At 43.1% G+C, this 20,928-nt stretch overlaps 1 protein-coding gene across 1 annotated transcript in view; it reads left to right on the plus strand.

The window, feature by feature from the left end:
* Positions 1 to 835: 835 nt before the first annotated feature.
* clic4 (chloride intracellular channel 4) overlaps positions 836 to 20,928 on the plus strand; it is a 21,905-nt gene continuing 1,812 nt past the window's right edge. Inside the window, exons 1-6 of the mRNA XM_046061709.1 lie at positions 836 to 1,239; positions 15,287 to 15,396; positions 17,699 to 17,824; positions 18,637 to 18,743; positions 19,807 to 19,988; positions 20,717 to 20,909. Coding sequence (XP_045917665.1) covers positions 1,171 to 1,239; positions 15,287 to 15,396; positions 17,699 to 17,824; positions 18,637 to 18,743; positions 19,807 to 19,988; positions 20,717 to 20,881 — 759 coding nt within the window. The 5' untranslated portion in view covers positions 836 to 1,170 and the 3' untranslated portion in view covers positions 20,882 to 20,909. The remainder of the gene's footprint in view (positions 1,240 to 15,286; positions 15,397 to 17,698; positions 17,825 to 18,636; positions 18,744 to 19,806; positions 19,989 to 20,716; positions 20,910 to 20,928) is intronic.

The raw sequence follows: 20,928 nt of genomic DNA on the forward strand, positions 1-20,928 counted from the left end.
GGGGGGGGGGGGGGGGGGGGGGGGGGGGATAAGCAGTTACTGTGTTTGGATGTAGGCTACTCTGTATAAGGTCTACATCAGTTGGAGGTGTGTGTGTGTGTGTGTGTGTGTGTGATAATTTAAATGAGCCACCCAATCATCCCGCAATCTATTTAGCAGCTGATGTATAATGTGTAGTCATTGTAGCTAAAACAAACTATCTTTTTGTTACACTAGCATTAGCTAATTTAAAGTCATATTCCGATGTAGGTTTGCTTCTATAATCTTTGTATGACACAAACACAATTTTTAATGATAAATGGCAGGTAAAGAGGAAATCCAGACAATGCACTTTAAGTACACAGAAGACTGGAGCAATAGGAGAAAACTGCAAATAAATGTAAAGGGAACTGCATGGACTGAAACCATAACTATATTTATAGATCACTTTTCATGGTTTTAAAATACATCGTTAAAGGATAGAAACATTAAAATTTAAATTGTATTCACTGAGCACTTTCCAAAAGCCATGTTACAAATTGCTTAAACAAGTGCAAAGATTAAAAAAAAAAAAAAAAACCTCACTGATCAAGATGGATTTTGATCAGTGATTTGAACATGGACGGATGCAAACTCCATTTTTTTTTAAGGAAAAAGTTGTTTATAAATTACTTAATTTCTTGACGCGGAATATATCTCCCGTAGGACTGCTCATGAGAATCACTTGAAATAATTATTCCTGTGCAGCCACTGAGCGGCTCTCGGCCATCCTCCTCCTCGCTGCATGATGAAGACTCCCTCCTCAGACCCTCCCACATTTTTGTATGTTTGCGCTTCATGACATCACGGCCTTAAATATTCCCGTTGCTTCTTCCCACTAGACCTCATCACCGCTCCGCCAACGTAAAGAGTCTGACGGTTCAGCGATGGTTGTGCAGCTCCGCTAGGTTGAAGTTAAACAGCGACGTTGAGCCGTGTGAATCTGGCAGACTCCGCTACCTCCTGGTCTGCTTTGCTAAATAGGACTTTTGTGCTTCCAGCACCGGGTCCTCCTTGGGGAGAAAAAGCGCCTACTGGGCTTCAGTGCGGGGAAAAAGGAAGAGCGGCGGAGAAAAGGACCGAGCTATATCGGGCGTGGTAGCAAGAATAAACTCATCTTTGTTAGCGAAACTTCAATAAGTAGCGCCCATCATGTCGCTGTCGGTACCGCAGAACGGAGTAAAGCCGGACAACGAGCCCGTTATCGAGCTGTTTGTGAAGGTAAGACCGCAGCACACGTCGCACGGGGGAAGTTTTACATTTTGAGCAACTTACATTTGATTAAACCCAAATCAGTCCGCTGTGGTGATGGATGCTCCATCTCTGCCTATAGGGTATGTTAAAGCTCCCTCTTCTATCTCCAAATTTTAGCTAAGACCACCTGAGCAAGCAAACGTTACACGTTGGTGTTTCTACATTTGATAGAAACATTAGAAGATTTCTTGCCGCATTAAGTAATTTTTTTTTTTTTGTAGGCTTTTCGGTCCATAACCCTCTCTGTCTCTGTGGCCATGTGGATCCTGCAGTGTCACCAGCAGGGCGGATTTCCCCCATTGTGGGGGAAGAAGAGCCTGCCATGCTGAAAACTGGGTGCTAAAACAAAAGCTCAGTAGTTGTGGTCCGTACGGTCCGTACCAGTTGATTCAAACACTGTTAACATTTGCTCACTTAGTGCAGTTGCATTTTCATACTTGAATGTTGATTCACAAGATGTAAAACGTCAAAGTGATGGGTTGTGTTGGAAGTACAAACATTTTAACTGCCCAGCCAGGAATGGATACTTGAATAGACTCAGACCAGCCATTTCAATGTTAAGTTTGGTGTTCAGGTGTCATCAGTCTTTCCATCCAAAGATCTCTGAAATACAGACCAGTTTGGTGGTGCTGTTGTGATGGACAGTTTTCCAAGTTTACTTGACTTAAACAACAAGAGTATCAAAGATAATTTAGGCGATTATTAACTGTATGTTGCAGGTATCTTCAGTGGTGTTCTTGATACTAGTTATTAAATGTCAAAGCACAATTCATCATCTTTAGATATGGTGTTAAATCAGGAAGCTTGATGGATGGATTCCTGATGATTGTTATTTTTTATTTTCAGCCTTTCTCTTAAGCTGCATCGAGTTCTCTCTGCCTCAGCAGTGACGATGGTGAAGGTGGAGGGTTGTGAATGGCTGTTTTTTCCTTTCTTCAGCCTGCTGCTTTACAGGGCGGGAAAATGGCAGCAGAAAGAAAAGGAGGAGTGTGGGGCTGGGACAGGGGGCCTAGGGGAATGGGAGGGGGTATTGCGGGGTCCTGGATTGCCTGGGAGAGGGGTGTGATTGTGCAGTGAGTGGTGTGTCACTGACCAGAACAGCAGATTGTGGTTTGCCCTGGGAAAAAAACAAAAAACAAAATTGTAAATGCTACATATGAGAGTAATTACATGTGATAATCTCTAATGAAAAAAGCGAATTATCTGCTTTTATTTAAATTTAATCAAATCATACATTTGTAATTGTGTGTACCTGCCCACTGTCTTGAGCTGGGACATTGTAAAAGTTGTGCTCTTTCGTTGCAATAGTTGTGAATTAGGGAGACTTGTATCAGCCTTTCAGTTTTCCAGATTCAGTAGAAATACAACAAACTTGGGTCCTGCTTATGTGGTTCCTGTTGACTCTGTAAACAGAAACCTTTTATCGTGAGGCATGGATGAGGCTGAGCAGCAGGCCCCTCAGTGTAGAGGCAGAACAAATGGAAACAAACTGGCTGACCAGCACCATTTCTCTTAACTGCCTTTCACAGCCTACAGGAGAGGTTACATCATCCCCAGGCCTGGAAGGTTTTCACATGTGGCCAACTCTTCCCTCCCGGCCCCTCCCTCCTTGGACTGTTGTGTACAGACTTTTCTCCCCGTTGTGTGTTTTCCTGATGTGTCTCCGTGTGTGAGGTTTGTCTTTTGCCTGTGCACGGCTTCGTGTTATGGATCAGCGTCTGACATGTCCACATCTATTATTGACACCCCTTGTTATTGCGCAGCGTTAAACACAGTCATGGGAGACAATAGCAGCCGTGCAGGTTGCCATAGGCACACTGCTAGCCAGGCCTCTGGCATCAGCTGATAACGATGTGTGTGTTGTGTGCCAGTGCCACATATCAAAGAGGAGTTGCTGCTGTGACAACACTGTTTACATTTATTCATTTAGCTGATGCTTTTATCCAAAGCGACTTACAATTGCTATACATGTCAGAGGCCTCTGGAGCAACTTGCTCAGGAACACATTGGGTCACAGTGGGGGATTGAACCCGGGTCTCTCACACCAAAGGCATGTGTCTTATCCATTGCACCATTGCCACCCCTATTACCTATTAAAGGTAGCTGACTGTCCCAGTTTAGAGATATTTTGATGATCTTGGTACTTTTCTACCTGCACTGTTTATAGCAACAGTCATCACATTGCTATGGGAACACTTTACATTGTGCTCATCTCTGAGGGCGTGGACGGGAAGCTTGTCAGTTTATATTGCTCTCGGTTGCAAATGAGCATGATATGCCGACTTCGTCAGAGGGGAGGGTCGACCCTTGATCTCATCACAGCAAAGCAGATTAGATATTGTTTTCGCATGCATGAGTGGTAGTCCGTGCTGGTGTGCAGTAGAGGGTGACTTCCCAGCATTCACCCATGTGTGTTTCACATGGCACTTCCACACATCACATGGCTAAAATGGTAATATGAAACCTTAAATCGGATGTGTTTATGTGCTATGATAGTTGGGAAATGATGTCCTGGCCTACACATCATATTCTACAGACTTACACAAACATTTGCGCTTGATACAGATCCCCCTTAAAAAGTCGCACCATTATCATTTTGTTTTGTATGTTTTTCAATAAAAATGATAATCATGATGTATAAATTATAATTCATTCTAATATTGCAAATTGTATCGCAACTGCAATATCAGTCAAAATGACTGAATGGTTGATCAATTGCCGATATTTAGAGAGCAGGGCGGCCAAGGCCGATTTTTATATAATGCCGATATCGAAACAAAGATAAGTCATGTATAATTCCTTTACTCCATACTGCGTACAATATATACATTGTTATCTCGGACAGTAATATCTCGGACAGTAACATGTTGTTTTTGGATGGATTTTTTTATTATTAATGAAATAGAAAAACATTTGGTTGTGCTGTAGATTTCAGAACATGACTGGTGTTTAAGGGTTGAGTGGAGTTCAGTTTGTCAGAAGTGACGTTATTCAACTGCGTTATTTTCTACATAACAATACATATTTAAAGCTTGCCAGTAATGGTGTTAGATTAGATTTGCTGTCATTTTGGAATGTTAACATTAGTGGTAACATTTAGAAAAGACGATGGTGACTGAGGACATGTACTGCTCCAAACATTGACAAGGCTGCCTACAGATGTGTCTCCAGACATTTTCTCTGTATATCGCCCTCGTGAGTGCCGATATCGGGCATTTTATCACTAGTAAAAATAAGCGTTTCACCCTAATGTAATAATTATTGTTAAAGTATTTCAAATCTTTCCTTTTCTAAACTGAGGTTCAAGGTGAAAGCCGAGGAAAACTTAAGTGGTTGTCTTGTGTGATTTCTCCCGGATGGTGAATGGAGATTCACTGTTTGTTAATGTGCATAATTCTTGCATTGAATCATTACAAGTGTGGTTATGTTTTCATCCAATTTTTCACAGCTTTTGGAAAAAGCTGCTCTGAATTAATGTAGGCATGCGAGGGAGTCACTCGCGTATGACCTGACTGTATGTATGAGAACAGAATTTAGATGAGTCAAGAGAAACAGACAGGCTTTATCTCTTCTTGTGTATGCGTCTCTTGGCAGCAAGTTTGCCAAGGTCACACTGCTGGTTGCAAAGCCTTATGCTGCCTCCAGACTTCCATTCTCTTGCCAGCAGTGACAGCAGAGCCAGTAAACATGGCGGAGAAGTACTTTTAAGCCTTGAAGGCATAAGAGCTTGTCTGTGTTTATGTAGGGTTAGGTATCAAGAACCGGTTCCAAGTTGGAACCATTGTCAAATTTCCAAGAGCCGTTGATATGTTAAGACAAGGGCATTTCAGTTCTGCTTATCGGTTCCTAACATTTAGCATATTTCAGCTGTGCTCCAGATTGAACGGCAGTGAGCATTTTGCAGTCCGTTAAAGTTGTACTTATCTGCCAGGACCTGCTACACAAACCAAACATAACGTAATTTGTTGGGCTGTGCGTCAACAAAGCATGCGGGATGAGAGTACCTGTGTTTAAATTTCTGGACCACAGTGGAGAAGAGCAATTTATGCTCAAAAGTTTGACTTAGTTTCACTTAAAAAAGATAACGACGCAGCAAAATGCAAAACCTGCAATACGTAGATTTCATGCAAGGGAGGAAGCAATGACTGCAGTACAAAGTACAAACAAAACGATACCCAACCCTGTGTTTGTGTCCATCCTTTGGGACAGTCCCATGGGAACCGTGAGGATGGAAGGCTCCACACCGTTGGAGCACTCTGTAGAAGGAGTTAATGCTCAACAATACAGTGCCTACTCAGATGTAAGGCTCTCTTCCCTGGGCAAGAGAAGAGATGTTATGGTTCATTGGATAAACAATCAGCTGTCAACAGACATGTCTCTGTTCTTTTTTGTTTATTCAAAAGGCCTCGGGAAGAGCTAGTTTTTATCAGTGCAGAGTTGACCCAAAGGTGACCTTGGGTGGATGGTGTTGGAAAATGATAAAAAGACTTTAAGCAGCCTGAATGTCAGGCTTTTCATCTTTAATAATAAACCATTCGTGTCCCACTTAGGCGGTAGTGTGGGCAATTGAATACTGCTTTTTTAATAGAAAAAGAGCAGTTTGTTTCCCAAGCATATGGCAATGCTGCAGTCAGCATCACGAGTTAGGGGACATGAATTAATGGCTTGTTACTGTTGTAGAGTGCTGTGCTGGTGCCGTGAGCTGTTGTTTCTGCACTGTGAATTTGCTTTTGCAGCACTTGGCCTGTTACTGCTTCTTCATTGTTACTGTCTGGTTGACTGACTCTGGACACTGGCCTAATCGATCTGGCAGTGTTGTTATTACACCAATTTGAAGTGGGGCTCTCCGATCAATTTTAGCGTTTTTATGGGACGACATATCCAAAAGTTTCATGTTCTTGTCAGAGTAGACTATAGATTGGGTGATTCCTGGTTGGGTCTGAATAAATTTATGATGTATAAAATGTTAGTTCAACCTGCTAGCAGGAGAAAGAGCTTAGCTCATTTGTGCCGCCCAACTAGGAAGTCAATGGCTAATGAGGCATTTCTCCTATGAGCTCAAGAACAGGAAGTGAGGCCACCCTAGAACAACTTATGAGAAGATTTGATCGTAAAAGAGGGTCTTGGTAGTTCATGGATTTGTGTGTTTTACTTGTAGGGCTGTACAAGTTACTGCGGCAATCATAACCTACCGGATATGGAGGAAAAACGAGCCTTTGACTACACCTCTGCCTCACTGATGCATCATCTTCAGAAGATGATGTCAGAGGTGTGGGACCACTTAAATGAGGAGAATCTGCCCCGCTTGCTACATGTGTAACTCAGTCAGTCTCAACATGATCCAGTCTGCTTGTGTTTCATGTGCTGTGTTCTTCATAGCAGAGCCTAACCCAAAGTGTTGTACCTGAACATGAAGTGTAGGATGACCGGGACATCTTTTTTAACTCATCATAACTGCATCAAGGTGCGCAGTGTGTCAAAGTGTCCCAAATATCCATTTAGGTCTTCTTTGTCTTTGAAACCCTGATGGTAGCAGAAATTCCAAGTAAAATATTTCACTACCGGTTTGATATGCCGCTTGATAATATTACATGTGGGAATATGATACATAAATATACTGTCGACACTCATACAAACTTAACTGTGCGCGAGCTGTTCCTCAAGTGTTTTGCATGTTTGATTTTTATGACGATGATTTTATGAAAAGCCAGGCAGGACTGGTACTGAAAAGCAACTCAATTGCAGGTCAGGGTGGATGCAACCGGCCAGTGGCCATGAAGTGAGACTGACTGTCTGCTCAGAATTACTGATGAGGCCAGTGTTTGTGCGCCCATGGTGCAGGCCTTTACTGCCGTGCTTGTCTGGCATGTGTGGTAATGGCATGCTGGCATTGTGTTGGTGCCAAAGGGTGGTTCACAGCTGTCTAGACATTTGTCCTGAAGGAATTGCTGCAGAGGTTCATTAAAGCTGAAAATTAATGATTTCTGCATTATAAAAACACATTTGATGTTTTGAAGTTTTAGATACAGTTTGATAGCGGAGGCCAGTTTTCCATTTTATTTCCCATGCAAATGTAAGGAAGATCAGAGAGGATGAGAAAAGTATGGGTTTTGTGTATGTGGGTGTGCAAATATGTTAAAGTGGTCATTATGCTCATTTTCAGGTTCATAATTTTATTTAGGGGTTGTACCAGAATAGGCATGTTTTAATTTTAAAACACCTTTTTTTTTTTTTTTTTTGTCATACTGTATCATTGTTGCAGCAATTCTTTTTACCTTGTGTGTTGAACGCTCTGTTTTTAGCTATCAAGTGAAGCATCTCACTTCTATTCGATCTTTGTTTGGAGTTGCACATGCACAGTACCTAGTTAAGCACTATTAGCCAATCAGAAGCAGAGTAGGGCGGGTCCTGACAAGCCAGTAACCATGGCTTTAGTTCAGTTGTAATGTTCCTGAACCAGTTTCGCTACCTTGACTGGAGCAAGAGTGGTAAGTTATTAATTGTAACTAATTGATCTTTCAGTCTTAACATTTTAACTGTGCCCTGTCTCTACATTACACAGTAACAACTTTATGTCCGTTGACTGCCTAATGTTTGGTGGGGATGAGGGGAGGCAGCGGTTGGACGTCTTGTCACTGTGTGTGCTGCAGCTCAGTGTGTTTCTCCACCGGTATTTTTGAGGGCGTGCCTGAGTGGCGACTAGGCAAGCCTTATGATGCGTGTTACATAGTGATGTAGACAGTTTACAGAAGTAAAGGCTGGACCACAATCAAGCTGTTTTCAGGCAGTTCAGAGCAGTGTTTTCTGTGGGAGATGGTAACTCCCTTTTGGGGTGGACTGTGGGCTTTTTCACTTTGCAAACCTTTTTTCATGCAAAAAAAAAAACATAAAGAAAAACAATAAAGAAAAGGGGGAAAAGCCAAAAAGCATAATATGACCTCTTTAAAGCATGAGTCTGCCCTAGTCATCCGCCAGGAGTCTATGAATGTGTAAGAGGGTGGAGAGTTGGAGCTGGTTCTGAATTCAGTATGCAGCTCTTTGTTTGTCTTAGACACTTGAAACAACAGTCAGGGCCGAGGGTGATTGTTGGTTCGAGCTGATCTCCTGCATTACTGTCTGTCTGTTGATGAGCAATACAGATCCTTAATGATGGAAGAACAAACACCCCTTCCGTGCCTCTAGGAACCCGTTTGTCTTATCTCTTCTACACTGAGGTTAAAAACAGCAATATTGAATTAGCTTACATCATTCCCGTAGCATGGTTATGCAGTAAGCCTCTTTTAGACTTTGGTCTCCAACTTTCCACAGACATTGGTGTTTCTTAAACAGCCCCCATGTGCTCCAGCACAGTAGGCCTGTGTCTGACTGGAAGTTGAGGTTTCCACTAAGTGATGTCACCCTGAGTCAGAGCTACGCAGAGGATGTGACTCCGGGACTCAGCTTTACCCACCCAGTCCAGCCCTAGTTGTTCAGACGCGGGTCCCCACCTCAATATTGTTTTGGTGGTGGCCGAATCATTTTACCAGTTTAAGACTTTCAGACATATTTTGTTTAGGCAATATATATTTGGCTTCTTTTGTGTAGATAAAAGGTTGTATTCCTCAAAGTAAGATGTCAAGAAGAAACAAGTTTTTTGTTTTGGCATCACTACTGAAACTGTCGCATTGGCATTCATATAAAACATGTCAAATGATACCCAAGTAAGGCTGCAATTAACTATTATTTTCATTCTGTTATTCTGATTACCTTCCAAATTAATCGTTAAATAGCTTGCTCTATAAAATGAAAATTCCGAAGATGTCATCAAATCGTGTTTTGTCCCCAAAATATTAGATTTGCTACCTTCGTAAGCCAGTGTAATTATTCCATTTTATTTCCAAGGCCCAATGAGAACATTAAGAAAGTAGATTGGAGACAATTAGTAGTTTGGTCTATAAAATGTCAGAATTGTGAAAAATATCAATCCATATTTCCCAAAGGTCAAGATGATGCCCTTTAAATGTCCATTTATTTATAATTTTTTTTTTCGTCCACAACCCAAAGGGATTCATATTACTGTCCTAGAGTACTAAAGAACCCAGAAAACTCAGATTTGTTTCTTAAGAATTACTCAAACCGATTAATCAATTACGACATAGTTGGCACTTAATTTAATAGTACAAATGGATTAAGCGTTGCAGCTCTAGATTGATTAGCAGAATAGTTAACATTAGGGCTGCAGCTAATGATGATTTTAGTATTCGAAGCTTCAATAGATTATTTCAAAGATTCACCGATGTGTCGTTTAAGAAGTACTTTTGCCCCCCCCCCCCCCTCCCGTATCGGGATCAGCTCTGCACGTTTATAGGTGATAGATATTTATTAGTCCTTTCGTAAATTCATACTGTGTCATACAGCAAACATCAGACCAACTACTAGACAGCCGCTTTACACACACATCACTCCAGTGCTATACAAGTTATACTAAAGGCTCGTGCAGCCTACACAACTTTAAGCGACGGCCGATGGCCGTGCAGTTCACACAACCTGCCGTCATCACGGCAGTCTTGAAGTCATGTGGTGTTCACACTACGTGACTGATCGGTGACAGGGACACACACACACTCTACAGGAGCTGACAGCAGCTGTGTCACCCGACGCTGATCTCCAAACCACGTTTTGTCAAGAAAACACACGTGAAATTTGAAACGGGAAATGAGTGATCCTGCACACGAAACAGTTGTTGTTTGTTATTATAAAGATAACAGTTATAAAGACAAAGAATATGGGTGAAGGATGGATTAGCACATGCAGTTAGCAGGGATTGTCTGAGCTACAGAGCGAGGGAGGGGAGTTAAAAGGTGCAGCTCCCGACACGCAGTTAACTCCTGACTGTGAGGTTACAACTCACGGCCCAAAAAGGAGAACAACAAACGCACTTGTTCACATTTTCAGCTGAGGACTGCGGCTTACTTTGGCTAGCCTTCAACTCAACAATCAATCAAGATTTCAGTTAATTGCTAAAGTTACCTTGTCTGTGGTCCGCTGGCAGAACACCTTTTTGTTCAGCTGCCGTCGTGCTGTTGCCAAGGCGACATAAGTTTCGTTTTACGGTGGACGGACTGTGACACAGCCAGAGTTGTTGTTTTCCTTAGCATGAAATAATAACATACTTTGGACACTTTCTTCTTTGTCCCTCGCCATTTTCTCTCTCTTCCTCCATTTTGCAAACGGCTACATTATAATCCTGTCGTGTTCACAGCGTAAACGCAATGTGCGACAGTAATAAATGTCCGTGCGAAACACTGTGCTGTATAGTTACATGGATTAAACGAAGCATCGATGCAAAGAATTTGTGTCGAAGCATTTTATTAATTGATTTTATCGATTTTAATCGATAAATCGTTCCAGCCCTAGTTAACATTTATTTTATTTGGATGCATTAATCGAGTGCTCTTTACTCAGCCTTTCAGGGCCTTCAGTGTTTTGCTCTGACAATCTGTAATTCATGGTGGCGACATGGGTTCGTCTGTCTTGACAAGTATCTACACTGCTGACCCCTTGAGCAAGGCATCAAATCATTGCAGGTGTAGGGCTGCACTTATGTAGCTGGCCCTGACATCTGACCAGGCTTTGGAGTAGTACATATGACTACTCAGCCACCTGGGCTGAGTCACCCTCTCTAAAACGACTAGCTTTGGGTTCAAATCATCACTGCATACTTGTCCAGCAAACGAGAGAGGGGCGTAGCCATGATGTTACCATGGCTGCCCACTCTCAAACGGACATTCCTGCTGTGTGTCAGAGCAGGCGGCTCCTCGTTGGTTCCTTATTCGGTCAAAGTGTGGCTTGAACTCGCTGAGCAGCCCACCCAATTTAGAATATGAAGCGTGTTGGGGAGGGGAAGGCATGGGCTTCCAAGTTACTAAAATTAGGCTGTGAGTTGAGACTGGGAGGGCCATGCACAGCCTCACCAGGGTCCATTGAATGCAGACTACTGTAACGGTGATCTCACATCACCGGTCTTGAAAAGGGGAAACTTGCCTCTTAAACAATGAGAGCTCTAAAACATAAATACTTCAGATTAGTACAAATGCCAGTAAATACTTGAGAAAGTGGGAGAATAAAAGAGGCAGAGGTGGGGCTGAACAGCTCTTGCGTTTTATGTGCCTGCTCGTAAAATGTTATTGGACTGGACTTGTAAAGAGGAAACCTTTTTTCAACCTGTTAAAAGTGCACATACCTTCAAGTGCGTACTTGGCCATATTATGTTCAAGCTAATTAGATAAGGCCTAGCATCATCCTCATTACTCCTGAGACGTCTTGAAGGTGGTCATTACATTAGTGGCTTCATGAGCTTAGGGAAGTGACAAAGAGTTATGAACTCAGAGTGTGTGTATGTATGTGTGTGTTTTCATGTTTTTAGATCCTAGTGGGGACTCTAACTTGAATGCACACTAACCCTTGGTGACTTGTGTCACTTTGGGGACAAACATTTAGGTCCCCACAGGTAAGAGTCTGCTTTTTGAGAGTTGAGACTTAGTTTTAGGGTTCAGGTGACAATTAAGTTAAGGATAGGGTAAGGGGCTAAGGAACGCATTATGTCAGTCCCCACAAGGATAGACGAACAAACGTGTGAGTGTGTGTGACACCGCTGGCCCCCTTGCTGACTGAGGTCTCATTGTACTGCTGTGGGGCCGCGCTGTCCTGGACACAGACTCCTTGATGACATCTGACTTGAGCATGACTCACGCCCTCCACTGGGCAGCTGTGTGTGTTTGGCAATAAATAAACAGGCATCTGTTGACTCACGGTCCTTCCATTGAGCCTAAATAAAGCTTGAGAGTCTGTTAGCAGTAGTCAGCTGTTGCTGCTTCTGTGGCCCGGACGTTATCATAGCCGCCTCGCATCAGGGGAAATCTGTTTGATTCCCTGTGAAAGATGGCGTAACCGTCTGTGAGACGTGATTCATTTTTGACACAGCAGGCAAAATGGCAGGCTACACGCTGGGCTTCTTGTGAATGCTGCTGGAATTGAGTTGCTGGTTTACTTCTCGGAAAATGTCTTTCAACTCATGTACCTTGCCTTATAAGGGCCTTCTTGCCTCGCTGCTGTGTTATTGTGGTGCCCCCCACCCACCGGCCTAAAACTCAAACTCTACAAAAAGCACTTTGTGTTGTTGCTGTATGGTAGGTTGTCCAGAACCCCTCTTCTGTCACACTACATAATAGTGGCACTCTAGAAAGTGTTAGCAAGGTGGAGGGGGGCAATTTTTGGAGGGATGTCCTAAACCTCTTCATAGTTTTTTGTTTTGAACCGTAGACTTTATATAAATCTACATTTTAATTTATAATTTTCCACTAAGGTCAGTCTCTAAGCTGCCACTTGGAAGCACAACTATTGCTTTGGTTCCAGAAGCAGTTTTTATGCCACAGGCAGCGGAAATGCAGCTCAACCAGCGTCATCAAGTAAACTAAACAAAGCACCCTCTTCGGCCGGAGCAACAGGACATTTCTGGAATAGTTTCTCCCTCCTCCCCAAATGCCCAACCCCCTCTAACTCTACCAAGGGGCCCAAGATAAGGGCAGAGGTAAAAAAGGGGGGGGAAGAGGAGCAGGAGGAAGAAACAAGCAGTGTGCCAAGTTACGGCACACAGCCTCTGAAGTTCCTCCCACCTAAAGCATCTATTCCCACTTGTTCTCCTTTATGCCCATTAGTGCTACCTATGCTCCCCATTTCCTGTAATGTGTCTCTCTAGCTGTCTGCCTCTCTCTGCAGCAGAGTGCTGCAGTCTGCTCTGCTGCAGCAGCAGAGGGTGGGAGCAATGCCATGGCTCAGAACACACTGAGAGGGAAAGAAAAGTGTGAAATGTCTGTCTCAGCTGCTGTGACCTTCTTCTTGGCCACTTGAGACACAGCACTTAGAAGACTTCTGCTTAAAAGCAGCTCATTGTGCTGAAGTACAGTAAACATCCATGTCACATGTGTCTGGCCATTGCCATGGAAACAGTTGCAGTGCTGCATTGCCACCCTTGATGCAGAACTGAATGGTTCTCTATAGATGTTGCGCCGCGGGGAAAATGGAGTAATCATCCCATTGATGTCTTTCTGATAACCTAAGGATCCGCTAATGCCAGTCTAGTCTAGCGATGGCCGTGGACCACGATACCCCCAACACTTCACGGCTGAAGCTTTATTTTAGAATTTAATCATATAAGGTTAACAAAGGCTGAACAAAGGCAGTGATCTAGTCCAAGCTTTTCAGATATTGAATTCAGAAGGGGGGAGAGCGAGCAAACAGCCGCGGTACAATGGGAGCCAGCAGGCAGATCAAACAAAGCCATCCCACTGGGCGTCACACAGAGGACAACAGCAGCCAGCCTGTCTGCACCAGCAAGGAGCTGCTGGACTGGCACAACACTCCAGAACAAAGTCCACTATTGAAGGCCGTTTGGAACCTGGATCTAAGATACTAAAGAAATATTCTTGTAAGGTTGAGGTCAAACTGATTTTGAATCTTGTCTTTGCAAATCTGTTGGCAACTCGCTTAACAGTATTTGGGTGAAAATCCACTTGATTTTGTGTACACCTTTTGCATTAATGCACATATAGTCACACTTTGCATGTCACCTCCGCAGGGACGGATGGTCAGACCTGACAGACAACACAAGAGGCAGACAAAAACGAAACGATCTCACGGTCGCTCATCTACAGTAACGCCCTGAATGAATGAAGAGGTGCATTCCAGAGCGCAGATACTTGAATGACCTCCGTGCGTGTCCTCGTCAACAGATGAATACGGGGCATTCTCTTTTGGCCTGCCTTGCCTGAGAGAGAGTGGCATACCTCAACAGGCTTGGTATCTACAGTGTCGCTCTGCCCCAAGGTTACGATTTATGTCTTGTGCTGCACCATGAAATGAAAATGAGCAAATTGTCCGATTTCAGTTTCACAGTAATGGCTCTCAATTTTGACATTACATGGTTGAACTAGAAATGATGCAGACATTACTATGTGCCAGTCAGATTTCATTAAGATACTGCGCAAAGCTCAGTTAATGAAATGAAATGCTCATTCTGCCTTCTGATCCAATCCAAACCATATTCCTCTGCTCCACCCTTCTCACTCCATACATGGCTCTGAGCTGAGCAAAGTGAAGGATGATTTGGAGAGTTAGAGAAAGAAAGGAGAGCGAAGACATGGATGGTTGTTGGGACGACAGGAGATATCTCTGACAGTTTCCAGCACCCTCCCATAGCCTTTCTGTTTACTGGTGGGGGTGTGTGGATGTGTGACAGGAAGACCGAAATCACTGCAATTGTTACTGTCTCCTCCTCCACAGAGCGAGCAGACTGTTCTGTCGGAATTAAAAAGAAACGTTCATGTTGTGTTTTGAAATCTCAACACTGCCTTGTTTTCTGCCCGGTGCTTAATGTTCGTCATTAATTTGGGGGACACGCACCGCTTCCATTGATCCCATCCCTGCTGCCACTGTTCAGTCTTGTGTTTGTGCAGTCTAGCAAAAGAGGAAACGAGAGACTGTCCCGGTCTTAATCACTCCAGAAGTTTCCGCCTACTCTTAGACAGTAGTTCTGCAGATTAATGGAGGGGAAGTGTGCTGAAGCATTTAAGACAAGGTGGGTCAGCTCTCCGCTCTTTCCCTTGCTACTTAAGTCTTTTTCGAGGGACCGACAGTAATCCGTATGAAAGAGTCATTGTCTGAAATGGGCCCTCTCCCTTGAGTGGGTGCAGTAAAACACCCTGGGCCGAAAAGGTTGTGCAACAGAGATGTGATCTCTATCAAGACTTTATTTTTATTTTTTTCCCATTTTGTGCTATCAGTGGGAGAAACCTGTTACAGATGTTTTTAAGATCTTTATGTGCTATCTTGTGTTTTATGCTTGCAATAATTCAGTCAGGGACATTTACACTGTGCTTAATGGCCTCCATAAGATAGAAATAGGTGCCACTTAGCAACATATCGCTGATAGTTAATCTGCTCCTATTCTAACTTGCTATCTGTCTGTTTGTTTAAGGCGGGAAGTGATGGAGAGAGCATCGGGAACTGCCCCTTCTCCCAGAGGCTCTTCATGATCCTGTGGCTTAAAGGAGTCATCTTCAACGTCACCACAGTGGACCTCAAGAGGTGAGTCCTACTCACACTCCACTACCCCCTCTTCTTTGCTCTTCTGCCACTTGTCCTCCTTTCATTGGCTGTTTTTTTTCTTCCTTGGATAGCCTCCGACAGCTTTTCTGGGCGTTTCCACAAAGGCCTGTACTGTAACGTGCTCGCTGCTTCCCCACTGCATATTTGGTTTTCCCACGACCCCTTTCCCAGGGCCGGAGAAAATCAGAGGAAAATAAACATAGTCCATAGACTTTGGAAAGGCTATTTAAGGTTCTTCACTCCACTTACTTCCTGCCTAGATTTTTGGTAGACAACTTGTTATTTTTCACCACTTGGATCAGAAAACGGGGATCCACTGCAATTTTGACCGCACTTTTATTTTTCCTCCCAGCTGCAAGCGAATGTGCTTTCACATGTGGATTCGAGTACCAGAAGCTCTTTACCAAACCCACTATGTTTTGAGGGTATGATTCATCTAAATGCTCCCTAAAATGGTTTTTCCACTTGCTGAAGTGCAAGTGCCAAATTATTTTCAGGCACGGTCAGATGGACGTCTGGTTTATATGGTCTTTCTTCGTCATGTGTGTCTGACTCAAAAATTCAAGATTTCTGACGTTTTCTTCCAAATCGTGGTTCGTCCACATGGCAGCTGGTTCCTCTCTGGGCGTCGCCTCCTCTGGGACATGGAGACCACTGCTTATTGACAAAATACAATGTACTGATGTACTTGATAAGCGGCTAAAAGGAGCAAAGCAATGTCTGTTTGACTAGTCATTTGGTTTTGAAACAAGCCTGAACTTTCAAAAATGAGTGCATAGGTTCATGTATATTTGCATACATTTTCCCTGGCAGAGGGTGTGTAACATGTATGCTGATATCCTGTAAAGGGCATTGGAGGATGTCCGCCTACTTGGCAGTGTCTGTGTACTCCTCACTCCTCAAACATCCCCTTTGTTCAGATGGAGTGACGACTTATTTATTTATATTAGGACGAGTCTGTTGTAAAAGCAGGCGCGTTTGCCACATTTATGGCTCATTTATGGTAGTATTTTAAATGGAAGAACTGTGCATGAACTCCTGTAGAAGGACATACATGTCACTGCCATAAGTCTTTTATCTTTTAGTGTTTTATCCTCCCTGAGGTGACCTCTTATCTTGAGTCAAGGCTGTCGTGTTAATATTTGTTTCTGTGGTGAAAGCCTGTGATTCTCAAGGTTTGTTATCCACTCCTCAGTTATATTATTGGGTGAGTGTGCCACATCCCCTTTGCATACCGAAGAGTTGAAGTCATTTCCCTTTTTTCTCCTTTGTGTTTTTTTATTTTTTTTGTGCACTCAGATGGTCATTGTGAATTTCGTCATACTAAAAGCCTCGACCATTTTAAGAGTCTGTATGTCTAGATGTTGTTGCTGGATACATTAAATCAAAGATGATTCACGCTCTGTCAGATCTATTAGGCTCTTACAGTTGCTGTGTTTTTATGTTGTATTTATGCTGTGATGATTTAAGCTCCTGGGTTCTGTGGATTTTCACGAGTCAGTTGTGTTGGCACTGCTCATTCAACACATGCTCATTTTTGTTTATGTGTCAGTGTCATCTGCCTGCCAGAGACATCTGGTACAAAATGTGCTGGTTTGAAGGCCGTAGAGAGAAAGGGACACACAAACGGTTTAAAAAAAAAAATGCAGTCTGCTTTTAAAGAACCACAGCCACCGTAATTGCTCGACCTTGCTTGAAATCTATGAAATGAATGTGTGTTTTAACCAGGAAACATCAGACCAATTTTGAATCTTGTATCTCATATACAGTAGTTACTCACGATTTGAAGACCGATTTTGCAAGTCTTCAAACTTGCCGACAGTCAGGGGGTGATCGGGGGCATTTTAGCGCCAATCGGCACTTGATCGTTGTGTGAACTACTCAACGATGCATTTAAGATGCTCGCCAATGCCAGACAGATATCTAGCATGCTAAATATCTGGAGTTGTCGGCCGACTCCACATCCAGCCAATGAGAGCAGGCAGCTGGCAGAGCAGGCAGCTACTTTTTCACTACAATCCTTGCATACAGTCACGTAGTGTGAACACCACAACGACTTCAAGACTCCCAATTACAAGACAGCAATGTGTGTAGTCTGAACAGCACAGCGACCTGCCGACGTTAAAAGACATGTAGTCTGCACCAGGCATTATATGTGAGGATGAATGCTACCTTTCCTTGTAAGATCCACAAACATGCATCAAAAAACAACCTTGTAATTGGTTGCACTGCTTGGTTCTGTTTGTTTCAATCCACTAAAGCTGCTCCACGTCTCTTCCAGGAAGCCTGCAGATCTGCAGAACCTGGCCCCGGGCACACACCCGCCCTTCATCACCTTCAACGGCGAGGTCAAAACCGACGTCAACAAGATCGAGGAGTTCCTTGAAGATGTCCTTTGCCCACCCAAGTGAGTGCTTTCTCACCCCTGTGGCAACACTTTGACACACCTAAACACCCTGCTCTCCACTGCTGTCATGAGCACACTGTAAACTTCTAAATGCTGTTTTGACACGTAATGAAGCGTGGAGGCCTTTTTGTATGGATTTAAACTGAGGCAAATGTTTTACTTAAAAGATGAGGATTGAAATATTCAATAGGTTTCTCTTTGTCAACAAATCCTGTGAAAAGACTAATGTATGTCTCTCAATACTTTGACTTCCCCACCCAGCCTGTCTGCTTATTTGTTCCTACTGAAGGAAAAAAAAATGATTACAAATATATACTTTATTTTTTATGTAAACACTACAGCCACTGTAGCTAACAGTACTCAGCAGGAGTAAATAGTATTAAGTAAATCATATTTTTGATTTAACACAGAAAATTGCCAAATCAGGGTTTGGCATTGATAACTTCTGTCTTTTTTTTTATGAGGTTTGTTTGCGGGTACAAAGTTAATAACATGCAATTAGCATATAACCAAAAGTGCTGACACATAGTGATTTATACCTGTATTAGCTGTAACAGTGGGGTTACAATGAGTGGAGAGTGCAAATAAAGGGTTGTGCGTACATCATGTACATTAAGCTGATGATACACAGGGCAACCTTTTGAGCAATGTTGCTGGGCAATCTTGCTAGTGGCAAGTAGTGGTGGGGGAAGGAGATTACGGTAGTAATCTTTACTCATTACCATTGACGGCAACGTTGCCCTGCACGATTGCTCTAAAAGTTGCTCTGTGTATCATCAGCTTTACACCTGTGTGTGTTTACTTGTGTGCAGGTACATCAAGCTGGGTGCAAGACACCCAGAGTCAAACACAGCTGGTATGGACATCTTCGCCAAGTTTTCAGCATACATTAAGAATTCAAAACCAGATGCTAACGAGGGTAAGCGTACCGCGTACACACAAACACACACACACTCACACTCACTCTCACTCACTCGATTGGTTAAGAATGGCCATCCAGAGACCTTCTACTGTGTAGGGAGAGTTCTCTGGTTGCTAGGCGACACTGGTAGCCCTGCCCTGATTGGTGGATTACCGCTCGGGAACACAGAGCTTTTGTTCTGCTACCTCCTCCTGTCCTTGTGCCACCTGTCTCACCTGGTGGCGCTTTCTGGAAAAAACACAGAGCAGCTATCCTGAGAATGAGCTAGTCCTCACAATCTCATCCTTCCTTTTCTTGAGTTACACACCTCTGTCCCTGCTGTAAGACAAAGGCCGTATCACAAGCTCAACAGATATGGCTTTTGGAATAATATGAAAAATATGAAAGGGTGTGGCCTCATAGATTCTGTTACATCCTGGGTGGAACAATATGTGAATTTGTTCCACTAGAAAGATGTTTATGGTATTCACAATAACCCCAAAGATTTTGTATCACGTTTTAGTTGGCTGTTCTCCACCCTGAGAAAATATTGAACCATGGTGAGCTGGATGTGAAAGCCCAAGGCTGTGTCAACAGAGTTTGAGGCCGAATCTCATGGTTCAGTGATAAGTGCTCTCGAAAGTAACAGGTCGAGTCTACTGTTGAACTTCTGACGTGAACATTCATGTCATATTTTCCAACAATGGAATGAATTGTTAATAATCTATAGTGGATTGATATAGGGTGATGGCCAAGTAGAACACCTGTGCAATCAAATACTGTCTATTGAAATGTGTGGTGGTGGGTAATAAGCCTCTGAAAGTCTTGGCTTGTACAGGTGTTTGTGATATGTCTGTTTCCATTATTAATAATGTGTACATGTAGGCAAGGGTTTGTCTGTTGATGAAATGCTGCCCCCATGTGGTTGACCAGCATATGGACATAGCAGGTGTAGTAGGAGGCCTCAGGAAAAGCCATGACAAATTCACACAGTCAGAAGTAGATTATTTGTTCATACTGAATATATAATTTAAAAACAGCTTTTACTGTTTCTATAATAACCTCTTGTGTTTCCTTGCAGGTCTGGAGCGCGGACTTCTGAAGACACTGCAGAAGCTGGATGAGTATCTCCACTCCCCACTGCCTGATGAGATCGACCACAACAGCATCGAGGACGTCAAGGTCTCCAACCGCAACTTTTTGGATGGGGATGAAATGACTTTGGCTGACTGTAACCTCCTGCCCAAGTTGCACATAGTCAAGGTGAACAAAAAAGCATATTAAACATCACTGATATGTTGTTATAATACAACACCCATAGAACCCCCCCCCCCTAATTTAGCTAATTAGATTTCTTCTCAGGATTGTGTGGGAGCGTTCAGACTGTACTTGACAGAAATCTCCTTCACTCAATCTGTTTGGAACAAACTTCAACTATTGGCACATTGAGATAGTTGACCTCACTCATCTCCCAGCATAGCTCTACCCAACTTCAACCTGAGCAGTGGGGAAATTAGCTAAAGTGGAAAAACCCGTGTGTGGGTGTGCAGGTAACTTATCCCACCCAAACAGGTGTTACAAAACTAATAGGAGGGTCAAGGAGATGTCTGTCAAACAAAGTCTTAGCACACACACTCCCAAGGAGTTTAAAAAAGCAATGAAAACACCTGTGAGTACACAATGGGTATGTAGGGCCTTTTTTTTATTTATTTTTTTTTTTTTAAATAAGCCATTGTTTTGAAATAAAAACTATCCTCACACTCAGGCTAATCATATTGTGGGTGCTTATGTTTATTTTTTTAAACTAAAATTACCATATTTCCCATGAGTGATCACGTTTTATATTGTTGCAAAGATGTTGATACAACTGTGTAGGGCTGCAACTCATTATGATTTTCCCATTGTCAATTAATTCCCAAAATAACTATTTTCTCAATGAATCATTTAGTTTATGTAAATAAAAAGTTTTTAAAACAAATTCCTTCCTCCAGGTTGTGGCCAAAAAGTACAGAGGCTTCGACATTCCCAAAGAGATGACTGCCATCTGGAAGTACCTGAACAACGCTTACACGCGTGAAGAGTTCACCAACACCTGCCCCAGTGACAAAGAGATTGAGATAGCCTATGGCGACGTAGCCAAGAGGCTGGTGAAATAAGCTCCTCTGTCCCCGACCTCCTCCCTTCATACCCCCCCCCCCCCCCC

Source organism: Micropterus dolomieu, linkage group LG11 (assembly GCF_021292245.1).
Source record: "Micropterus dolomieu isolate WLL.071019.BEF.003 ecotype Adirondacks linkage group LG11, ASM2129224v1, whole genome shotgun sequence".
Classification (NCBI taxonomy): Eukaryota; Metazoa; Chordata; class Actinopteri; order Centrarchiformes; family Centrarchidae; genus Micropterus; species Micropterus dolomieu.